At 39.9% G+C, this 20445-nt stretch overlaps 1 protein-coding gene across 3 annotated transcripts in view; it reads right to left on the minus strand.

Moving 5' to 3' along the window:
- The window catches only part of lrfn5a (leucine rich repeat and fibronectin type III domain containing 5a), a 115045-nt gene that overhangs the window by 21304 nt on the left and 73296 nt on the right, over positions 1 to 20445 (minus strand). For all 3 annotated transcript variants that reach the window (XM_019273033.2, XM_027275185.1, XM_027275186.1), the window contains 6 exons: positions 10286 to 10509; positions 8120 to 8248; positions 7837 to 8017; positions 7195 to 7350; positions 6456 to 6715; positions 4500 to 4964 (listed from right to left, as the gene is read on the minus strand). In XM_019273033.2, coding sequence (XP_019128578.1) covers positions 4500 to 4964; positions 6456 to 6715; positions 7195 to 7350; positions 7837 to 8017; positions 8120 to 8248; positions 10286 to 10482 — 1388 coding nt within the window. In that variant the 5' untranslated portion in view covers positions 10483 to 10509. The remainder of the gene's footprint in view (positions 1 to 4499; positions 4965 to 6455; positions 6716 to 7194; positions 7351 to 7836; positions 8018 to 8119; positions 8249 to 10285; positions 10510 to 20445) is intronic.

Here is a 20445-nt window from a genome sequence, read left to right on the forward strand (position 1 = left end):
TGGACTTCACCCACAACACCACCCACTGCCACATCCAGAAGTTCTCTGACGACACAGCCGTCGTTGGATGTGTTTCTGAGGGGAAAGATCTGGAGTACAGGACGGTCATCAGGGACTTTGTCAGCTAGAGTGAGCTAAACCAGCTTCAGCTCAACACCAGCAAGAGGTGGTGACATAGAGGTGGTGGAGAGCTACAAAAACCAGGGGTCTCCAAACTGTTACACAAAGGACCCGTGTGGCTGCAGGTTTTTGTTCCAACCAACCAAGAGCACACAGTTTGACCAATCAACTATCTGAAGACTGAGATCAGTTGATTAAATGAGTCAAGTCTGGTGTGCTGCCTGTTTGGTTGGAAGGAAAACCTGCAGCCACACCGGCCCTTTGTGGACCAGTTTGGAGACCCCTGACCTAAACAATAAACTGGACTGGACTAACACCCACGCACTTTACAAGAAGGGCCAGAGTCGTCTCCACCTGCTGAGGAGGGTGTGGTCCTTCGGAGTGTGGAGGGCTCTCCTCAGGACCTTCTATGACTCTGTGGAGGCCTCAGCCATCTTTTATGCTGTGGTCTGCTGGAGAGGGGGCAGCACAGACAGGGACAGGAGCAGGCTCAACAGACTTATTAGAAGAGCGAGCTCTGTCCTGGACTGTCCTTTGGACTCCACAGAGGAAGTGGGTGAGAGGAGGATGTTAGTTAAGCTGACATCCATCATGGACGACACCTCTCACCCCCTACATGACACTGTGGGGTGTAAGAAGGAGAGGCTCAGCAGGTCCTTCATCCCTGCTGCTGTCAGACTGTACAACACCTGCACCACCTGATCATGTTGTAGTCTCCTGTTCATGTCTCATTGCAATTTGTTTTCTATTTTATTTCATTTATACCTTGCAGTCATTATTTATATCACTTATTTATGTCACTTACTTTTTTAATATTATTTATTTTATCGTCACTACTCTTGCAATAATATTATTATTTGTATCATGGTCACTTTCTTTGCAATATTTCTTACACTATGGTCACTTTACATTACAATACTCTTTTTATATATCATGCCACTTTTATCCTCAGTACTTGTCTGTTTTGAAGGTTGATTGTTTTTTCATGTTTATTGTGTAGGTTATAGATATTTCTGTCTGTTTTTGTGTAGGTTATAGATATTTCTGTCTGTTTATTGTGTGTGTGTTTTTCTTTTTTCGCCTTTTGTCCTTTTTTCTCATTCTGTAGTGTATGCTACACTTTCCTCTGCCGCGTACTACAAGTACATTTCCCCGTGGTGGGATGCTAATTAAAGATATCAATCTAATCTAATCTAATCTAATCTAATCTAATATAACAGCTGCATTGTTGTGGTACAGTATGACAAACTCCTGGCAAGTCACTTCTTACAGCAGTTTAATATTGAACTGATGACACCTATTTAAGCTAGCAGAAGGTTATCAGCACGGTTTACATTTTTGCACTGTAACTTCTTGAGCTAACACCGGATTCCAAGAGTTACAGGATGCCCAAAATATTAAAGGTTCACATTGCCTTAAAAGTCTGTGCAAAGGCAATTCTGAGATTTCTTTCAAAATACATTACATATGTTGGAAAATAGTTCGATGACACACTGAGCATAGTGTTTCAAAGTTAGTCATGTCATTTTCTGAACTCATCTGACACGTTTCAGTCGCTTCAAAATTTCTTCTTGACTGCTCCCACATGTGGGCGTGGCTTCATCACATTCAGCAGACACGCCCCCACAGTCCTGGAGCTGAGAACACTGCTCATTTTTACCTGATTTTGACACCTAATCCCATAAACCTGTCTGTATTTTTAATCATTCAAATTTAGCTGTGTGGTTAATAACACTTTCTTCTTTGGTCTGACAAACTCAGAACATATATTTATTCTTACTTACACAAATGTTAAATGGTAACATAATTTGAATAGAACCTTAACCAGACCAGAAGCCAACTCACAGAATAAAGATAATGTAAACTTTCAAACAGCTCACTGAGACACTGTTAATTTTGTAAAGCAAAAAATGTGACTGCTGTGATCAAAGAATTGCCACTTTTCAAATAATTAATTCATTGTTCAGCCATTCTTCACTACGAAATTACTCACATTCAGAAAGTGATTATTTACATTTGCTCTTGTCACTGATTGTGCAGTAGGCCTACCTCCAGAATAGAAATACAAAAGAAACTGCAGGACAGGCTTTAAAACACTAGTAGTGCATCAGTAAACATCTGTCTGCCTCAAGTGTCGGCTGTTCTGCAGCTAACCATGACCTCCCTGTAGAAGGAGAGGTGTGTGGGGTTTCTCTGCAGGGATCAATACAGAATTAAGTATTACAATGAGCAGGGTATTGCATGACCACAAGGTTAACATAACTGGGAGGATATGTCTCTAAAAACTTACTCACTTGTCCTGTTTGTACAGAGGGATGAATTCACACTGTAATGGAAATATACAGCAACCCTACCCACACGGAAGAGCATTATACTAAGGAGGTAGGGAGTGCAGAAATGTCAATGTGTGACAAATCAATACACTCTCATTGAACCTAAAAAGTAAGTGTCATGTCTGTGACAATATGACCAGTCCTCCCTTGTCTGTCAGTCTCTTCCATCCTAATCTCTCGCCTCATTCCCCTATGTTTTCCACACCTCTTTTCCTATTCTCCCTCTTTTGTATTATCTTTCTCCCTCTCTGTTCCTAGTCTTTCTCCTCTCTGTTTGGGTAATGGAAAAAAAAAAAAAAAAGAATCAATGGGTTACTGCTTTGTGCCAGCCGAAGGTGTTGAATGGAAATCAATCTGCTATCTAAAGACAATTGGGCTGCAAAATAACACAGAGAAACACAAATGACTTCAGCGCTTAATATTGGGGGGGAAAAAAACAAAAAAAAAGAAAGAAAGAAAGAAAAAGACGAGGAGAAAGAAAGACTTTGAGTGGCGTGACAGGCTGAGGAAGGATCAAGGGTGGTGGTGAAAGGCTATCAAATCACTCCTCCTCCGTGCCCCCGCAGGAAGCTGTTTATTTTTGTGGCTGTCATGCTCTCCAAATTAATACTTTCCCACAAGTCTCATGCTAAAAGTATAAATACAGTCTTGTGTAGGAAATGTGCAAAAGCTTTGGTGTGCTATTGTGAATAAAAAGAGAGAGAGCATCAGAGAGGAAAAGCTATCTTAATGTGAAAAATGATGACGCCATCTTTGGAAGACAGACAGCTTTAAATCCCATCGGCGCCGTCTCTCGATGATGCATTCTCTGAATGGGGTTAAGTGCTGATGAATTATGTACAGAGATTCGAAATAATATGCCAGGCAGATAATACCAGCAGATTTTGAATGATCACTGTTTGTTAATCACGTACCGGTGACTTCATAGAGAAATAAAGACTGAAAAAGATCATGGATCACAAATTCATAGCTCATAATAAAAGAATCAGTCCTTTGAGATGAATTTAATAACAACCTAGAGCATTGTCGTGATCATGACCTAGACGGTCAGTCTCAATGCTCACCCAGCTCTTGATGATAATGCGTACTGATGAAGTATGTATGGGGATTAGTGGTGATATGAAAGGCAGATAATACTGTCAGATTTCCCTACAAAAGCTCTTTGTGTTTGTTAATTCCCTCTTCCCCATTTCACCGGAGTAAATATTTAGCTCAAATAACAATCATTCCCTGCGAGATCGATCTAATCTGTGTAATCCTGAACAAACGGCAAAAGTCAAGAAAGACTAGCAGTGCTCTTCCTGTTCAAGGCCGTCCTGGTGAGTCAGCAGCACAGGGTGAGTTGTTGCGTTGTTTTGCCAGGTTTGACTGCAGATCATGAACTTTCTCACATTGCAGTTTGTCTGCCATCTTTACTGTCCACCCCTGTCTCATCTCCATGTTAGTCTAATTTGCCCTGACATGAACTATCTGTCCGTGTAATCTAATAAACAATGACATACAGTCTCTACATATGCTATTACATAAACAATGCAACCACACATTGATTTACAGGATCAAAGCATTATAGGACCCCGTTGTAGGGCCCTTTTTAACACTCTTGTACCACTGTTGTAGGGCCCTTGTAACACTCTTGTACCACTGCTGTAGGGCCCTTGTAACACTCTTGTAGCACTGTTATAGGGCACTTGTAACACTCTTGTAGCACTGTTGTAGGGCCCTTGCTTCCTTGTAGCACCCTTGCTGGACCCTTGTAGCACCTCATAGTGCCCTATTAGCATCCTCTTAGTGCCCTTACAGTGTCGTTGTAGTGCACTTGTAGCCCACTTCTCAGTGCCCTCATAGCATACTCATAGCACCCTTGTAGCGATAGGATGCCAACAGGATCATTAAAATTGCATCTAATCTACTGTAATTTAATCTTTACAGCTCAGACTTGGGTAATTCTCTACCTCCACATTAGCCATATCACAGTTCTGTTTCCATTGTGTAAACTGTCTGACTCTAATGTGATGGACATGATGTCAGTGATTCTGTCAATCTTACCTGTAAACCAGTGAGTCATCTTGGCTGCCATTGTACTGTATCTGGAACATCCTAATGCCGGGAATATTCCTCTGGAAGTTGAACTTGATCAGTGCTGTCGATGACGTGGCCTCAGCCGTCACCACCCTTTTATCCACCCCTCCTTTCACATCACTTGTCACGTTGCTCCCATTGGCTCCACCTCGGGACGTGGAAATATCTGATGATCCTGGATCGGGCTCCTGGATGTTATTGGTGTTGTTGGAGATGTGGGGGAGTTTTATAATAACCAGTTCTACTGTCTGGTGAGCTTCACCAGCAGGGTTGGAGGAGATGCAGGTAAAGGAGCCAGTGTCTTTCACAGTACTGATGAGGATGTCCAGAGTCCCATTGGTGTAGACCAATGTTCTGGAGGAGTTAGATACTAGTTTGCCCTCAGGAGAGATCCAGTGAATAGCTGGCTCTGGATCACCTCTTGCTTTACACCTTTAAAGAGAGAAAACCAGTACAGTAGAGGATATAAGACACAAGATAAGTGTACAGTGAAAGCACAGCATTGCTTAAGAGCGCCTACCTACTAGGACAAAGAACTTACCTTCCCTTGTAAAGTACTTACAAGGGAAGAGGAAATAAATGAAAGGTATTTCTTTCAGTTGTCTTTCAGTTATTGAAAAGTTACAGGATAGGTATTTACATTTGGCTATAAAGATCTGGATACTGTATGTAATCAGTATTATTTAAATAAAATAAACTAGCAACTAATCCTGATAAATTAAACAACTAGTCTATGTAATGAATCACAAGTTTCCAGAGCCCAGGGTAACATTTCATGTATCATTTTTCCCAATCAATGGTCCCAAAAACTAAACATATTCAGTTTACTGTCATAGAAGGAAAAGAAAACTACTCAACTAATAGTCACAGCTCTAGAGATTAAGGCCCTATGACAACTAAAACATTGATTGTGCAAAAAGGATAATGAGTTATGTAGGTCTGAGTAATTCAAGCAAAAACTGCTCTCTCTATTCATACTCGTGCATTTCTTATAATGAGCTTTTGTAGGTCCATGAATGAATTGAAATGGGTGCAATAACAGTACTTTTAAGTCATCAAAATTATAAGCAGTCCAAAATTAGGGGCACAAGTATGATTGGGGTCATTGTAACTCTTCTCATTTTCTGTAATTACAGTGAGGTGCAATGAAAAATAATTCTCTAAAAAAAAAACTCTGTACGCATTTTCCAAACATGGTTGTCTAATGTCTATTATGAACTAAAGAGAGCTCCAAATTACAACATTATTACAGGCTATTGTAGAAGGGAAAACTGACAAATGAGAGCAGCCAAAAGATATATATTTTAAAGGAATACAAAGTGTATAATCACATAAAATAGGTAGTAAGTCCAAAACTAAAAATGCAACCATTTACTCTCCTATGGTTTCTTGGTTTATTGCATTTTATTGCGTTTAAAAGGATGCTGTGAAAGAAGAGATATGTGGTTGGTTGACCCTTTGATAACTCTCTACCTAAACCCCATATATGGAGCTGAAGACAAGGCACAATAAAGGAAAGAGAATAGCATCTTACTGATTTACTTTACCCCCCGCATCCAAATTTCATCATAATTCCATATTTGAAAACATAACATCTATCATGATTGGAAGTGTGTGACCAATATATATGCAAATGAGGTAATCATCATCTCTCAGACCTGCTGTTGCCTTGATTTAACTTCGTCCTCCTTAAAATTTTAGCATGATGTCTCTGTCTTGTGCTTCATTGAACAGTAGGGCATTTTGTGTATTCCCAAGAGGCTTGTAAACATAATGCACAACTACAGAAATTAAAATAGAGTGTGCATATGTCTGTGTTTGTGTGTTAGTCAAATGGGGCAATGAGGGAACTGTTGACTTTTAATCATTGCATGTGTTTCTACTATTTTTTTTTTTATGTTTCTCAATTAAAACAATGGGTACCTGAGTGCAACTCTCTGCCCTTCAAGCACCCTCATCTCATGGGAGTATCTGGTGATGAGTGGAGGTTCACAGAGAAACTCCTCCTCAGGAATGGACCAGAAGTATCTTCCAGAGAGGTGTTGGGGTGAAGCGCACGTCTCCAGGTCATCCTCTCTATTCAGCCTTCGCAGCCATAGTAGCTCACAGTTACAGTGGAGAGGGTTACCACCGAATGACAATGCAAAAGAAGAGGAGGTCATGATCCCTGACGTGGCCAGTACCTAGTAGGATGAAACAATGATCACATAAAAAAAAGAAAAAATCCATAACATGTTCACTGGGAGCTGTTCAATTCAACCACTCTCATCTGGGCAGCCAAGGGTGATGTACCTCAACTTTTACTGCTGCTTCCCAGAATTGAATGAATGATTGTAAAAATCACCATCGCAAGTAAATACTGTAGTTAAAAAAAAACATGAATTCAATCATTTACAATGGTTTGATTGGTCACTAAGATAGAAGATGCCCCATTGGATGCAATTCATATAGTGCCAAAGGCACACATTTTTTCATCTCATCTGTAAACTGAGCATGGAATCGTTTTCTACTCTTCCATGAGACGTGAAAAACTCATTATATCTTGCCAGTTCCTAGTTACATACACTACATTTCTTACATCAGTTAATCTATACACATAAATGAAATGCCTGATTGTGTTTTAGGTCTTTGGCTGGTTGAAATGCAAAGCTGGGAAAAAGACCTGGGCTCGTTGAAAAAGTGGATCCGGTGGCAGCTTTTGCAGTTTATTAGAGGTGACGTCCAGACGGTTGAGCTTCTGGAGGAGGGAAAACGTCCCCTCTGGAATGAAGTCCAACATATTGTGGTCTAAACTCAGTGTATGGAGGCTGATCATTTTCTGCAGGAATCACAGAGGAAAACAGACAGAGGTACAATGAGGAAGTTAAGAACATACATACATATGGAGGAAAACTGTTTTGACACTTTTTCATGTCCTTTTTATCTCTCACTTCAGTCCTTGATCCCCAATGGTGATGAGAGAGATGTTAAAGTTGAATTACAGTGATATCATGTATATTATCCATTATTATACAGCATCTGTTCATCAAACTTGACTATAACCACGCAGTCATCTCAAATTCCCAAGTATTTTAGTAAACTGATCCGGCTGATGCCCTCACATGTTTAATGCATTAAAAATTGCTTAGAAATTAAAAAGAAAAATCCTCTTAAGTGGAAAGATCAATAACAATATAACCTGAAATAGTCCACATAATGGCCTATAAATTACCAAAAAGGTTTTATGGTCATTTTATTGTGCCTGGGATTGGCTTTTTTAACGACCTCCAGCCAAACAGCTGCTGCAGTTTAAAGAGATCCTGACCTGGATGGCCTCCCAAGGAATAGAATCCAGGTTATTGTAGCTGAGGTCCAGTTCTTCAAGTGCGAGCAGGTCATTGAATGCTCCCTGGTGGATCAGCACAAGCTGGTTGTTGTTCAGAATGAGGTGGTGAAGCTTTGACATCCCGCTGAAGGTATCATTGCCTATCCTCGTCAGTCGGTTACTGCAGATAAGACATGAGTCAGATTAATGAAACTAATTACAACATCTCACATCTATCAAGAGGATTTCACAAACATATATACAGCTGCATGAAAAGGCATACCTGTTGAGGTGTAGAGCTCTGAGGTTTTCCAGATCGGCAAAGGCATGAGGTGTGATGTAGGAAATTGTGTTTCTGGATAATGTTAGATCCACCAGCCGTGTCATGTTTGCAAAATCTTTCCTTTTCACACTGTGGACACAGATGAGTTAAATTAGACAGGAAGCAGACATATATTATCTATGCTATGTTCTCCAACACTAGATCTGTGCTTTGAGTAACACCAACAATTCCAACAAGACAGAAGTATGATTAAGTGAAGCTGTCAGAGTTAATCTACTGGTAAAAAGGTAAAAGTATTCTTTAGGAGGCGATGTTGCATATCTTTCAGCAGTGTTGAATGGGACAATTTGTTTAATATTTAAAAGCAAAATTCCTAAAAGAAAATAGAATTCACATATGGTATTCCTTTTATCCTGCACAGCTCATTCAATATTTGTAAGCGTGAACAACTCTCTCCACAGGCTACAAATGGGAGAACCAAGGCTCTAAACTGCAAAACTGCACCATCAGGAAACAACCTTGGGCTGCTCCACTGACTATGAACTGACTATGACTTACTCTGGGGCCTCGAAGAATGTGCTTTTCCTTTTTCTTTTTTTTACCTAAATGAGTTTCATTTCATTCTAGCGCCAGTGGATAATGGGCTCATATCACCATAAAAAGCACCCTGGGTGATGCTGCTCTGTCCAAAAATCTAGCATCTTACTCATCTTCGCCGGAAAGCTGCAGGGTTTTTTGTCGGATGACATCTTAGATCTGTGCCTTTTCTTTCACACATTAAGACTGAACATTCCAAGAACTATTAATATTTAGTTGTATGAACACAGCACTATGTTTTTTGTTGTTGTTGTTTTTAAATAACTAATTATCAGTAGAGTAGAAATATGATTTAATAGACATATGTCTTTTTTTTTATCTTCCAGTTGAAAATGTGTAATTTACTTTGCCTTGGTGGAGATTTTCTGACTAATTCATCTGGCAAAAAGCTCAACACACATTCTTTTTTAGTTTTTTTAAAGAATTAATCACACAGCTGTCAGAGATCAGTCAAAACATTTTAAGAAGACAAGAAGCATTCACCACCACTTATGATACGCAACACTAGAAAAGCATGGAGGATCTTAATATGTCACTACTTCAGACAATAATGTAATCTCAGTTTTAGTGCTAGAAGTAACAGTAACTGTTGTGACTTCTGCTGCTTTTACAGTTCCACTAGTCACATTGATTTACATTGTGACAGCCTCATTAATTGTAACAATAGCACCCCTAACAGAGTAAGTACTGTAGGACTAGCCCTGTTAGGTATTCTATGTTGAAATGAAATAGTAAATAGTAATGTAAAAAATGTAATCTAATCTGATTTTCTTAGATTATTTTAAAATCAAACATTGAAAATATTGCACCTGGTGATGGTGTGATTGCCAGGAATCGATGCAAATCATCACACATTTAATCAAAAATGCAATCAAGTTCTCCATGACAATAAAACTCTAATCTAATTACACATTTTTTCTAAATCTTTTGTAGTCTGTTACCTAACCCTGAGTAATGGCATAGCATTAGCAAGTGGTCAGGCCAAAGAAAACTCTGCTTTTTTTGCATAACAGAAACAAGTTTTTTTTCTGCAATGGGTGTACCCTCTGTAATTGGGTAGCTGGTCTGGCCAAGAAAACAAAGCCACATTCTGGATTAAAGTCATAACTAAACAATCACATGTAGTCTTTTGTCCGTTTGTTTGTTTTTCTTTTTCTCAGCATTGATAATTTCAGCTACCTAGAACTCACAAGAAAAGCCAACAAGGACAAACATCTGCTAGAAACAAAAGCTGGAAGTGGGTTGTTGTTGAACCGGTGAAGATTAAAAGAGAACCACGAGAATCATTTTAATCTGTGTCTTAAATGTAATATAATATAATAAGACAATATTTAAGACACAGGGTAAAATGATCATGTACAGAAAACAGTAGCCATGTATTAGATTAGTCAATGCAATAGTGTTGCTGGTTGTGTTGTGGCAAGTTGAGCCTGGTTAAATTTTTTTTACCAGACAACCCTGGGTTACCCCAAACATGTCAAAGCAGTGGTCTCACTGAAATGAATGGGGCTTTTTTTCTGCAGTATAGTTGCAGTAAAGCACTAGTGGTATCATTGATGTGACTGTTACCTTGTGACAAAGTTGTCAGCCAGCCGCAGCTCCACTGTATGCCTATCAATGTTCGGCGGTACAAACAGTAGACCTTTCTTGGCACAGAGGGTTGCCAGGTTGGGTGACAGGATCTGACATACGCAGCGCTTCGGGCAGATCTGTGCCCGCACCGCCATAGCAACTGCCAGCATCACACAGAGCAACAGCCTCTCCATGGTTACCACCCCTCCTGGACACAATGCCTGAGGAATGAGACAGACAGAGACAAAACAGAGTAAGGGAGAAGTTAATGACATTGAACTTTTTTTTTCAATATTGAGCATATATTGTGTAATCGATACTGGGAATGAATAATAGAAAATGGATACAAAGGAATTTCTTTGCTAAATCGAATGATTCAGTCTTCAATCATACAGTATGTCTTCAATGCAAGAAAAACCTGCAAGCTTCAGTCTATTCACTCATGCTACTCCAGATGAACAAAGTACTTATCACCCACCGCACTTCATTAATATCAAATAGAGTGTGCCACTCTGGATGGAGAGGAATATATGGCTAGTTGAGTGTATATATTGAAGGTCGGAAGATAAGTGCAGTATGGAGAAGGGTAAAAATCTTAATGACGTGATGTCTAGATGAACCTGGAAGCCTCTGAGCTGAATCACCACCAACTTGTAGGTATTGCCAATCAAACCATAGAAGATGTTTATTAGTCATTTATAGCTCAATGGTTTTGCTATGCATGTGCCTGCATGTGCACACGGACATATTCAGTCATGATTAGTAAGCATCAGTGCTTGTAGTTAATTAGTGATGGTTTAGAGATTGAGAGAGAGCAGGGTGAGGCATGGAGAGAGAAAACGCTCATTAATGACAACCTTGATTGGGGTCTGAAGGACATGGGAGAATCAGGATTAACTGGATCACAGTGCAAACACACACAGACACACACGCACACACTAATACATACACATTAATATGCACACGCACATACACTGGCTGGGGTAGTGTGAGTTTAAGGTTTTCTCACACTTGATCATATCAAAAAAAAGAAAAGAAAAGAAAAATGATGAAAAGATTTTGAACCCTGTGATGAACTAGTGACTTACCCAGGCTGTTCCCTGCCTCTCGCACAATGTCAGATGGGATGTCACAAATGTCAGAAACTGGATGGATGGATGGATGGATGGAAAAGATTTTGCAATTAATTGACTATGTGATTAATTTTGTCAGGAAAGAGCAGTGAATTGCAATATTTTTTAGCCAGATAAAAATAAGTTGTAACCAGGAGTTGAAGTGGGATGGGACCCTTTGGAACGGCATTGACTTGTCTGACAGTGTTACATTATGTTTCTGGCTTCATAGACATCTCTAGGTTACTTGTTTTGTAGGATCAACAGTCTAAACCCCCCAAGACATTCAATAAAAGGTTATATAAAATACATAAGATCAGCAAATCCTCAAATTTTGTAAAGCAGATGTGAGAAGACTTTCCCCCTACAGCCACCTCGGTCAATAGGTTTATACTGGTTCTTAGGGTTCCTACTTGCCAAATCCTACTTTGATCCCTGGTTGTAACCAGTGGTTCTTTATCAATCATAACAAATCACTGTGAAACTGCACACTGTAAAACCTGATCTGGACAAATACAGTAGCTGTCATCGTTCAACGTGATGGGTATCAGAAGACTCGTCTTTGCAACCTGGTACATTACAATGAATACTAGAAGGACACGTGTTGGGAAGTCAATTTAGTATCCATTTCAGTAATTGACACTCTTCCTGTTGCTATCTGAATCGAGTCAGTGTGATAAAACAGATTGATATAAGCGTTACATATTCATATTATATCAAATCACTACCCTGGACTAAGGAGTCATTCACCTTTCTTTAGTCTTGATGTGTGGTCCTCTCTCTCCATATATCTCTTTCATTTCTCAGTGTAATTACTGAGCTGAAATCTGCTGCGATGTCGGAGGTCATACAATCTCTGTTTTTTCTTTCCTTCTCTATTTGAGTGCAGAGAAAAAAAAGGGCAGGAGGACAGAGCGGCAGCTAAATAGAGTGCCGGATGACTCACATGCACTGACACCACACAGAGAGGGAAAGAGAGGAAGAGAGAGAGAGGGAGGGAGAGAGAGAGAGAGAGAGAGAGAGAGAGAGAGAGACGGAGAAGGCTCATGGCCCTTGTGACACGAAAGCAGATATCAGCTCATTAATTACACCGAGAAATGACTGTAATGAGAGCGAGTCAGCGAGAGAGACAGAGAAATGGAAAGGAAACGAGGGAGAATTATCAGAGAGGGAGAAGAGGAAGAAAGAGAGATCAGAGAGCGAGCTAATTAAAATGAGTGCTGAGCTGTGAAAGGAAAAGGGGGAGAGGGACGAATTTCATTTAGCGAGGAGAGATGAGGTAGGATAGTTAATGCCGGTGTTGCGTTGTCACGCTTATACGTGACGCGCAAACTATACATTAGCTATATTGGAATGTACGGATATACGCTTCTTGTCACTTGTTGTACACATATAGATTACACCGGAATTGAGCTCAATTTCAATTGAGTCAGTGTAGCTTGAGGTAACATGTAGGACCATTGGGATCAAATGGAATGGGGAATTAACCAAAGGGATTATGGATAAGGAAGACAAAGTTTGTAGTGGTGTGTAAAATGCGATTCTGCCTCACAAGTGTGCAGCCTGCTTTATCCATTTCTTTGAAACCCCTTCCACGCTGACACCCCAGTTCCCCAAAGGTCTTCCATAAAGCCAGTTTCACCCCTGGCTTGCTCACTGATGAACAACAGGCTTCCCAGACAGCTCGAGTGGATTCTCCCCCCCACACACCACATACTGAAACTGATCTGAGGCTGCATTCAAATCTCATGGGGATAACCAACGGAACGACTTGGCAGTTAAAAGCAATGGCTAGGAGGGACTCACACATTCACACTCTTTTTAAGCTGCCAAGAAGTTGTGATTGAAGATTTCTGGAGACTTTTGTTGCTCTTGATCATCTTTTTTCACACTTAATGCACATCTAATTAGCTAGTGATACAAATGAGGTCATACGTTTTATATGTTTTTTATATGCAATGCAGTGTAAAATAAGAAATCTAATGAGTTCATTTCGTTTTATTGTGTTCCAGTTACAAACTTTCAATGTTTTATTTACAAAAAAAGTTATATGGGAATTTTTCGATCTAAATATGTGGGGCCTGTTCCTCTGTCATTAGATTAGCCAGGGTTTAGGTTTAAGACCGGTATAAACATGTGTTGTCTAGGACAAAATCATGTAATCTCTTAAACCCTATTGCTATGTCCTTAGAAGCAGAGGGTAAAACTACTTGATTTCGTTAGCCTGAACCCAGTTGCTGTGCCCAGGAGGAATGTAAATGCTACACATTGAAATCTGAGGTTTAATCTGTGGTCACAGACGTCAACATAAGGGCTACGCCTTTAGCTTCTACAGATAAAATTATTTCATTAAAGTGTTTTTCATCATACGTGATTTCATCAAGGCAATACTATCATGAATGTCAAATTTACATATCTGTGTCCAATAAGCCTCAATTAACTTTAGGGTTACCGATTGTGTGAAAAGCGAAGAGGTCCGATCTCCACTGCAATTTTCATGTAAGCTAATATAATAACCGATGCTGATGAAATATAAATGATGAGATGCTCACTGGATTTTCTCAGCAGATAGCGATATGGTCAGCCAAACTTGAAAATCAGAAATCTAAACCCATTTTCCAAGCGCATGAACATGGTGATCCTCTGAATCGTCAGTGAGTTCATCGTACATCAGGTTTATCTGCCATTTCAGTCTGCCATGCCAGGAGGCAGCCTCGCCTACGTCCATGCCTTTGCCTGCACATGGCGGCGACTCCATGGTTAAGCCCCATGCCCCTTTTGCAGACGAGGTGCTGCAGTTCCTTCTCAGCAGATTTATATGTGGTCTATGAATTGCTCTTAGTTTGGCCCTTTCCCTGGGACCAATTTGCCTTAGGAGAGCCTACCAGGGGATATTACCTTCGACAACACAGGGACACACAAACCCCACCACTGTATTAAGGTGGTAATTCTTTGGCCTTGGAATGCCTCGGGATCCCCCAGGAGGAGCTGGAAAACATTGCTGAGGAGAGAGATGTCTACTTATCCTGCTGTCACCATGACAATGGCAATGGTGAGCTATTGATGAGGATTGAGAGGAAGTGTTTTCTGAGCTGAACGGCACATTTTCCATGTCTATTTATTTCTAACTATCTTAGGCAAACTGTATTTTTAAGTCAATTGGTCATAACCACTGTTTTTAGCATATGATGTGGATTTGGCAGTAAAAGTAGGAAACTACTCCGTCATCCTAAAGTGTCATCCAGCGGTTTACAGGGCTCTTTGTTGAGGGGAGTCAGGTCGTTTACTATGGTACTCGGGCTGTTAAAATAGATTAGTCATGTCAGAGTTAGGAAAACACTTCATACATTGAAGTGTTCACCAACATTCTCACAGCTCTGGGCTCTTGTGGGAAGAGCAACGTTGTTTACTTCAACATATTACTATTCAAGTGACATAGAAAATTAGATCGTTACACGTACTAAGCTTTATAACAGTCTCTCTCTGACAACATCTTTTAGATTACTGTACAGATATTAGGATGGTGGAACAAATACAGGAAGCTTATGCAGATTTGTCCTTCATCTGTCAGATTCCTGCTGGCTGTGGCAGAATATAGGAATGGGAGATTATTTATTTGACACGGAGCATGCACTCTGTTGTATTTCAATCACCAAGATTAAGATGATGTATATACCTTTGATGTCATATGGTAGGATTGTTGATTGCATATGTATTATTGCAAATACATGTCCATGAACCTCTTCTTGTATGTGACATACACATTAAAACATTGCTTATCAGCATGAAAAAATAACCATACACAGGCCTATACAAAAAATCGACAGATGGATATGTCTAGTCATGGAAATGTAGATATTTAAACAGCTGTTGAGAAATCATAATATCCAATTAGAAGCTGTTAAAGTCACCTTAGAGTTAAAGTCAGGAAATTTCAATGTGCACGCCTACAACTAGGCAAACTCATGTGATATGATTGGACTTTCTAGAGCAATTACTCAATTTAGTATTTCCAAGAACAACAAGGGAACTTTGAACCCCTGATTGAGAACATCAGCTCACACACAAACTAAAATGACACCAGAGCATGTTAGCTTTTATCTAAAGTGACTTACAGAAAAGGAAAACAATCAAGGTACAGTGTGACAAGGACGTGTTGCAGCAATAAGTACTAGAACTTAGCGGATGTAAGTTATCACTGTTTCCTGACCGTTATTTACATCTATAATGTGTGCAACTAACAAGGCCAAACAAGGTTGTATATTCTGTGTTTGTGAAGTACAAAACATTTAGGACACGAAAGAACAATGCAAGAAACGTTACTAGTGTTTTTCATTCATCAGTGCAACCTCAGTGCTGATAGGAGATACGCTTGAAATACAGTACACATTAATGAAAGATTTGAGACGATCAAGACAAAGTGGGAGTACATTTATTCACATTTAGTCCTAATGTGTTGTACCCTCTGTACACAGATTTTAATTCAAAGAGGTGATAGTATATTGCCGTTGCTGCTGGAAAACCTTTTAGCTCCTGTTTTTCATTTTCTCGAGTGAATTAATAGTTTACATGGTCGTCTGTGCCTTCAAGCTTGTACCTTGGTTGTTTGTACCAGCATCTAATGCATAACAAAAAAAGCACCAATGCCCAAGCCACTTAACTAACCCACTGCCTTTCCTGCTCTCTCGCGTCCACTCTTTGGCTCTGTTTTTTCTGGGTGTCCACTGGAGTAAACCTCATGTTTAAACTAATGGGTTTACCCACTTGAACAACAGGGGTCAGCATCTGCCTAAATACATCACAATTACTCTTTATCGAATTAGTGCAATTTGAGTGTGCTGCACTGCAAGGACAAACACACACATATCACACACACACAAACAAGCTTCAGAAACTCTGAATGTGCCTACATGAGCACATGAGCAATCGATCACAAATGTCGACACACAGACAAGAAAGAAATCCCAAGCAGACTCATCTCTCATCCTCATGGGTGTTTTGCATTCAAACAGAAGCAAAACACTGGGAAATAATTCAAAAACAGAGATGTGCACCCTCAGTTAGAAAAACACTCAAACCCTAGATTTTATCAGCTGTGGCTAGTGTGCCAATTAAGCAAAAGTTAGCTCCATTAGTTGGTTAAAAACAGCTGACTCAAGCTGGCTTTTTTATGTTTTCAGCAGTTGTTAAATGAGAATCTTGTAAAAGGGGTCTTAGATATGCACTTAATGTCAACCTTACCAGTGAGGCCATAACCCTGTCTAGCTGCTTAGCTTACATTACAGTTTTACGGAAGTAAAATACCGAAATTAAAATATTTATAATATATTTTGCCTCCACAACGGAAAATAAATACATACACCCTTTATTGTATACATATAAAACATGGGTGATTAATTACATAATAATTACCATAATAAGATACCATCATGTGTGTTATTCACCTGCCATTCCAACAGATTGACCACTGGATGGAACAAGCTGTCTGAGGTAATGTTAGATGGGGTGGCCGGAGTGTAAACTTCCCCATCTGCAATACAGAGCAGGTCAGAGCTGCTAACGTTACTCAGATTTGGTCGATTTTCTTGGTTTGCTTCTAAATATACTTTGTAAACATGTAAATATACTACGCAGTTCATTTGTTTCTCTTTTAAATGTTTTTATGACTGGCACTGGGTGTTATTCGATGTTTGAAACATTGACTAGATAAGCCACGTATAGCTCCGGAGGCTATACGTGGAATACATCGCATCTGTGCCCCGGTGAAATTTGGGGATTATTTCAAAACACAGACCCACATGGTGGGAATTACTACATAGTGTTCATGCTACTAATGAACAAGGTTTTTTTAATCTAATCTGTAAACGAATTTGGCTTTGGAAGTAACACTCATCACTACTGCAGCTAGTGTGGTATATAAAACCAACATCTTTTAATGCATTCCTTAGAGTTCTGCTCTTTTGTGTTTTGGAAGGGCTCCAATAAAAGACACCACAATGCAGAATGTCACTTTGACTACAGGTACATCCACACTTGCACTTCGCTTCACACGCCATGCCTTGTAGTTGCTGCACATTATACCGGACAGTTGCTGTTCAGCGGAGGCGTTTTAGCGAAGTCAATTTCGATTAATCCACTTGCTCGTATTGACTTGCGAGTCAATTTGCACATGCATGTTTTGATTGCATCAAGGCTGAGAAATCCTTACTTAACCTGCTTCCGCGCCTCCACCACTATGTCCCCTTCATGACTGAATTGGACTTCATGGATGAAATCAAACCAATGAAAGGCGGATACAGACAGCTGGATGATCTATAGGAGTACATGAGCTGCCAGGAATACGAGACGATCACCGCCAAGGTCATTCTGATAGCGGTGGAATGGGAGAACACGCAGATGAACACACACACACACACATGCTTAAATCTTATACACAAATGCTAGTGCATGTTTAATGGACACACACAAACACAGAAGTGTACACCAGATGTATATGTTATCAAGACCCGCATGCACTTGACTATTGATTTTAGATCTAGTACTAGATCTGACACACTCATACGCATTATGTGTATGAGTGGGAAGGAAAGAGAAGCTTTGGAAGAAAAAAAAAGAGAAAGAGAGAGGAAGAAGTGTAATAGGAGATCTTGGTGGTGAGATCCTAACAGTGGTAGTTTAAGAGCCTGATTCATGGTGATGCTGTGTAATATCTGGCCTACAACGCTATTTCTGCACCATTACATCACGGCACTATTTTTCAAAACACGACGGAGTACATCCATCACCGGTATCAGATATCATGTTCACAAGACCATTTCTGTGCCATAAGATTACTATCACTATCGCTCAAAATGCATACGCGTCCACACATCAGCGAAGCTGAAGAGTATCTGATGTGAAACCATTTCTCAGCTCATTGTTTCATGAGGCATCAAGGATAGTTGATGCCATTAAAATACATAACCCATCTTTTAGAAAGTAAAGCAGTCTATACATCACTGGCCCAAGATAAAATCTAGAGCATGAAGCTATCTCAGCTTGCATTACACCATGTAAGCTATACTTCACTACAGACAAAAGAGGGTATGTAATGGAGTGCTGGGTGATAATTAATGCAAAATACTTTTTTTCTACGCTACAAGCTCAACTAACCTTGTCTGTCACCCAGCCTGAAACCCAGAGGGCAGCATGAATCTTTGCACAGTGTCTGAAGCTCAACCTCGACACAACTGTGCTGCTAGATTTATGGTGACAGCACACTCCTGCGGACTCATTGTCCACAACATGAAGATATGTCCCTTCTTCACCGAGAGGGCAGCACAGGTTCTAGAACTGACTTAAGTCAGTTCAAGTCTCAAGGAAGTCATTTTTTCTTGGGCAAGTCAAGTCAAATTAAGGCAAGTCAAGTCCCAAGTCATGTACTTGCATGAATCGCTTACGTCCTATCTTCATGACTGCTCTGGTAGTCACTTTTGATAAAGGTTATTTCACCACTTTTGTCCAGCCATTCAATGTCAATCATTCAATGTCAATCAATGTTGGTGGTCCTATAGGACCACCAACATTGATTGACAACTGGGTCAATTGCCATAAAATTTGGAACAGATATCCTTGAAATACTTTGCTTTATTACAGAATACCTGCACAATTAACACAATTCTCATCGTCCTCAGCTTTATTTTTGCATTTGGCTGTGTAGAAAAGTTGTGTGTGAGTGGTTACGAGCAAGGCTGTAGTCTCCAAAGGAAATGTGTTTATTTAATTAAATGTAAGAAGTTGTGTAATTCTGGTGATCTGTGTTGCGTGATACCTGGAATCGAACCAACTTGAAAAGGATTTTCTGTTTACTAAGTCTCTAATGTTCTCACACTTTGAAGAGATTTTGCGAGCGTGTACCTCAAAGCCCTGTTCGCTTGCTAATTATTCACACAATCATTACAACGCTGCCCTGTTTACTTCAGACTAGATGATAGTGATGAAATAGAGGCACAGGATTAAAAATAATCATAAATAAATAAAGGTCATTTTTCTCGTGGTGGACTTCATCCAAATATCCAATAAAATGCTAAGCTGTAATGCTCCATACACTATGCAGTAAATGCACACAGCATGTTTAATGTACAGCTGGTAAGTAATACGCATAAGTACACAAGTACAGCTCTGGGGCAATGCAGTGATCCTCTGCAATGCTCTCTTAAGGTTAACAGGCTTTGTGTCTGCTAGGCATCTGTGTTTTAGTTGTTTTGCTTAAAAGAAGCATTCGTCTCAGGTTCCAGCCTTTGCTACAGTATAGCATGAATCTACTGAATCCCTTTTGAAATGCAGCACTTCTTTAAAGCCGATTTGGATTTTGGCATCCAGCATTTGCTTGAAAAACACTCGCTGTGCTCTCCAGCAACACAGAAACAAGAAGTAACCCAGGACTACGAGCCTAAAGGTGCAAAACATAGAGGCAGTGTGAAAGCATGTAAGATCAATGGAAAAAGATGAATTTTAACAAAAGCAGGTCCCCTCCAGTTTGGTCCATTTACCCTTGATACCCTATATTTTCCGGCAAGGGTTAGTCGAGGGTAACCCTGAATTGGAAAAAGTTTTAAATTGCACAAGAAAATAGGTTATCCTCTGTCTGGTCATGTAAAAAGAAGAGGAACTAAGAGAGTTCCTGCTAAATTTTTAAATCAGTTTGAGCTGTGAAACACATACACCAACTCCCTGTGTTTTGTGAAAGCAATCGTCTCCATCATCAGAGGGACATTTTCATTGGCTAAAAACGCAGACAGCAACAAAACACTCCAGTGACAAAAATTTGCAAGCACACAGAAAGATGAGAATCAAGCCCACCTTCACAACCGAGCACATATTGTGCATAATTGAGCTTCAAAAACACCAGGGGAGGGAATATTGGAATTTACAGGCGCGATTAGGTGCAATAACAAAAACAAGGGGTGTGTAATTAACTAATAGTTCACAGCTTATTTAACCCATTATCCTCAGTGTTTTCTGCTGTGGCAGCAGTTCACACCGTCAAATCAAACAAAGCTTCAA

The sequence above is a fragment of the Larimichthys crocea genome, chromosome XXIV, assembly GCF_000972845.2.
Source record: "Larimichthys crocea isolate SSNF chromosome XXIV, L_crocea_2.0, whole genome shotgun sequence".
In the NCBI taxonomy this organism is placed as follows: Eukaryota; Metazoa; Chordata; class Actinopteri; family Sciaenidae; genus Larimichthys; species Larimichthys crocea.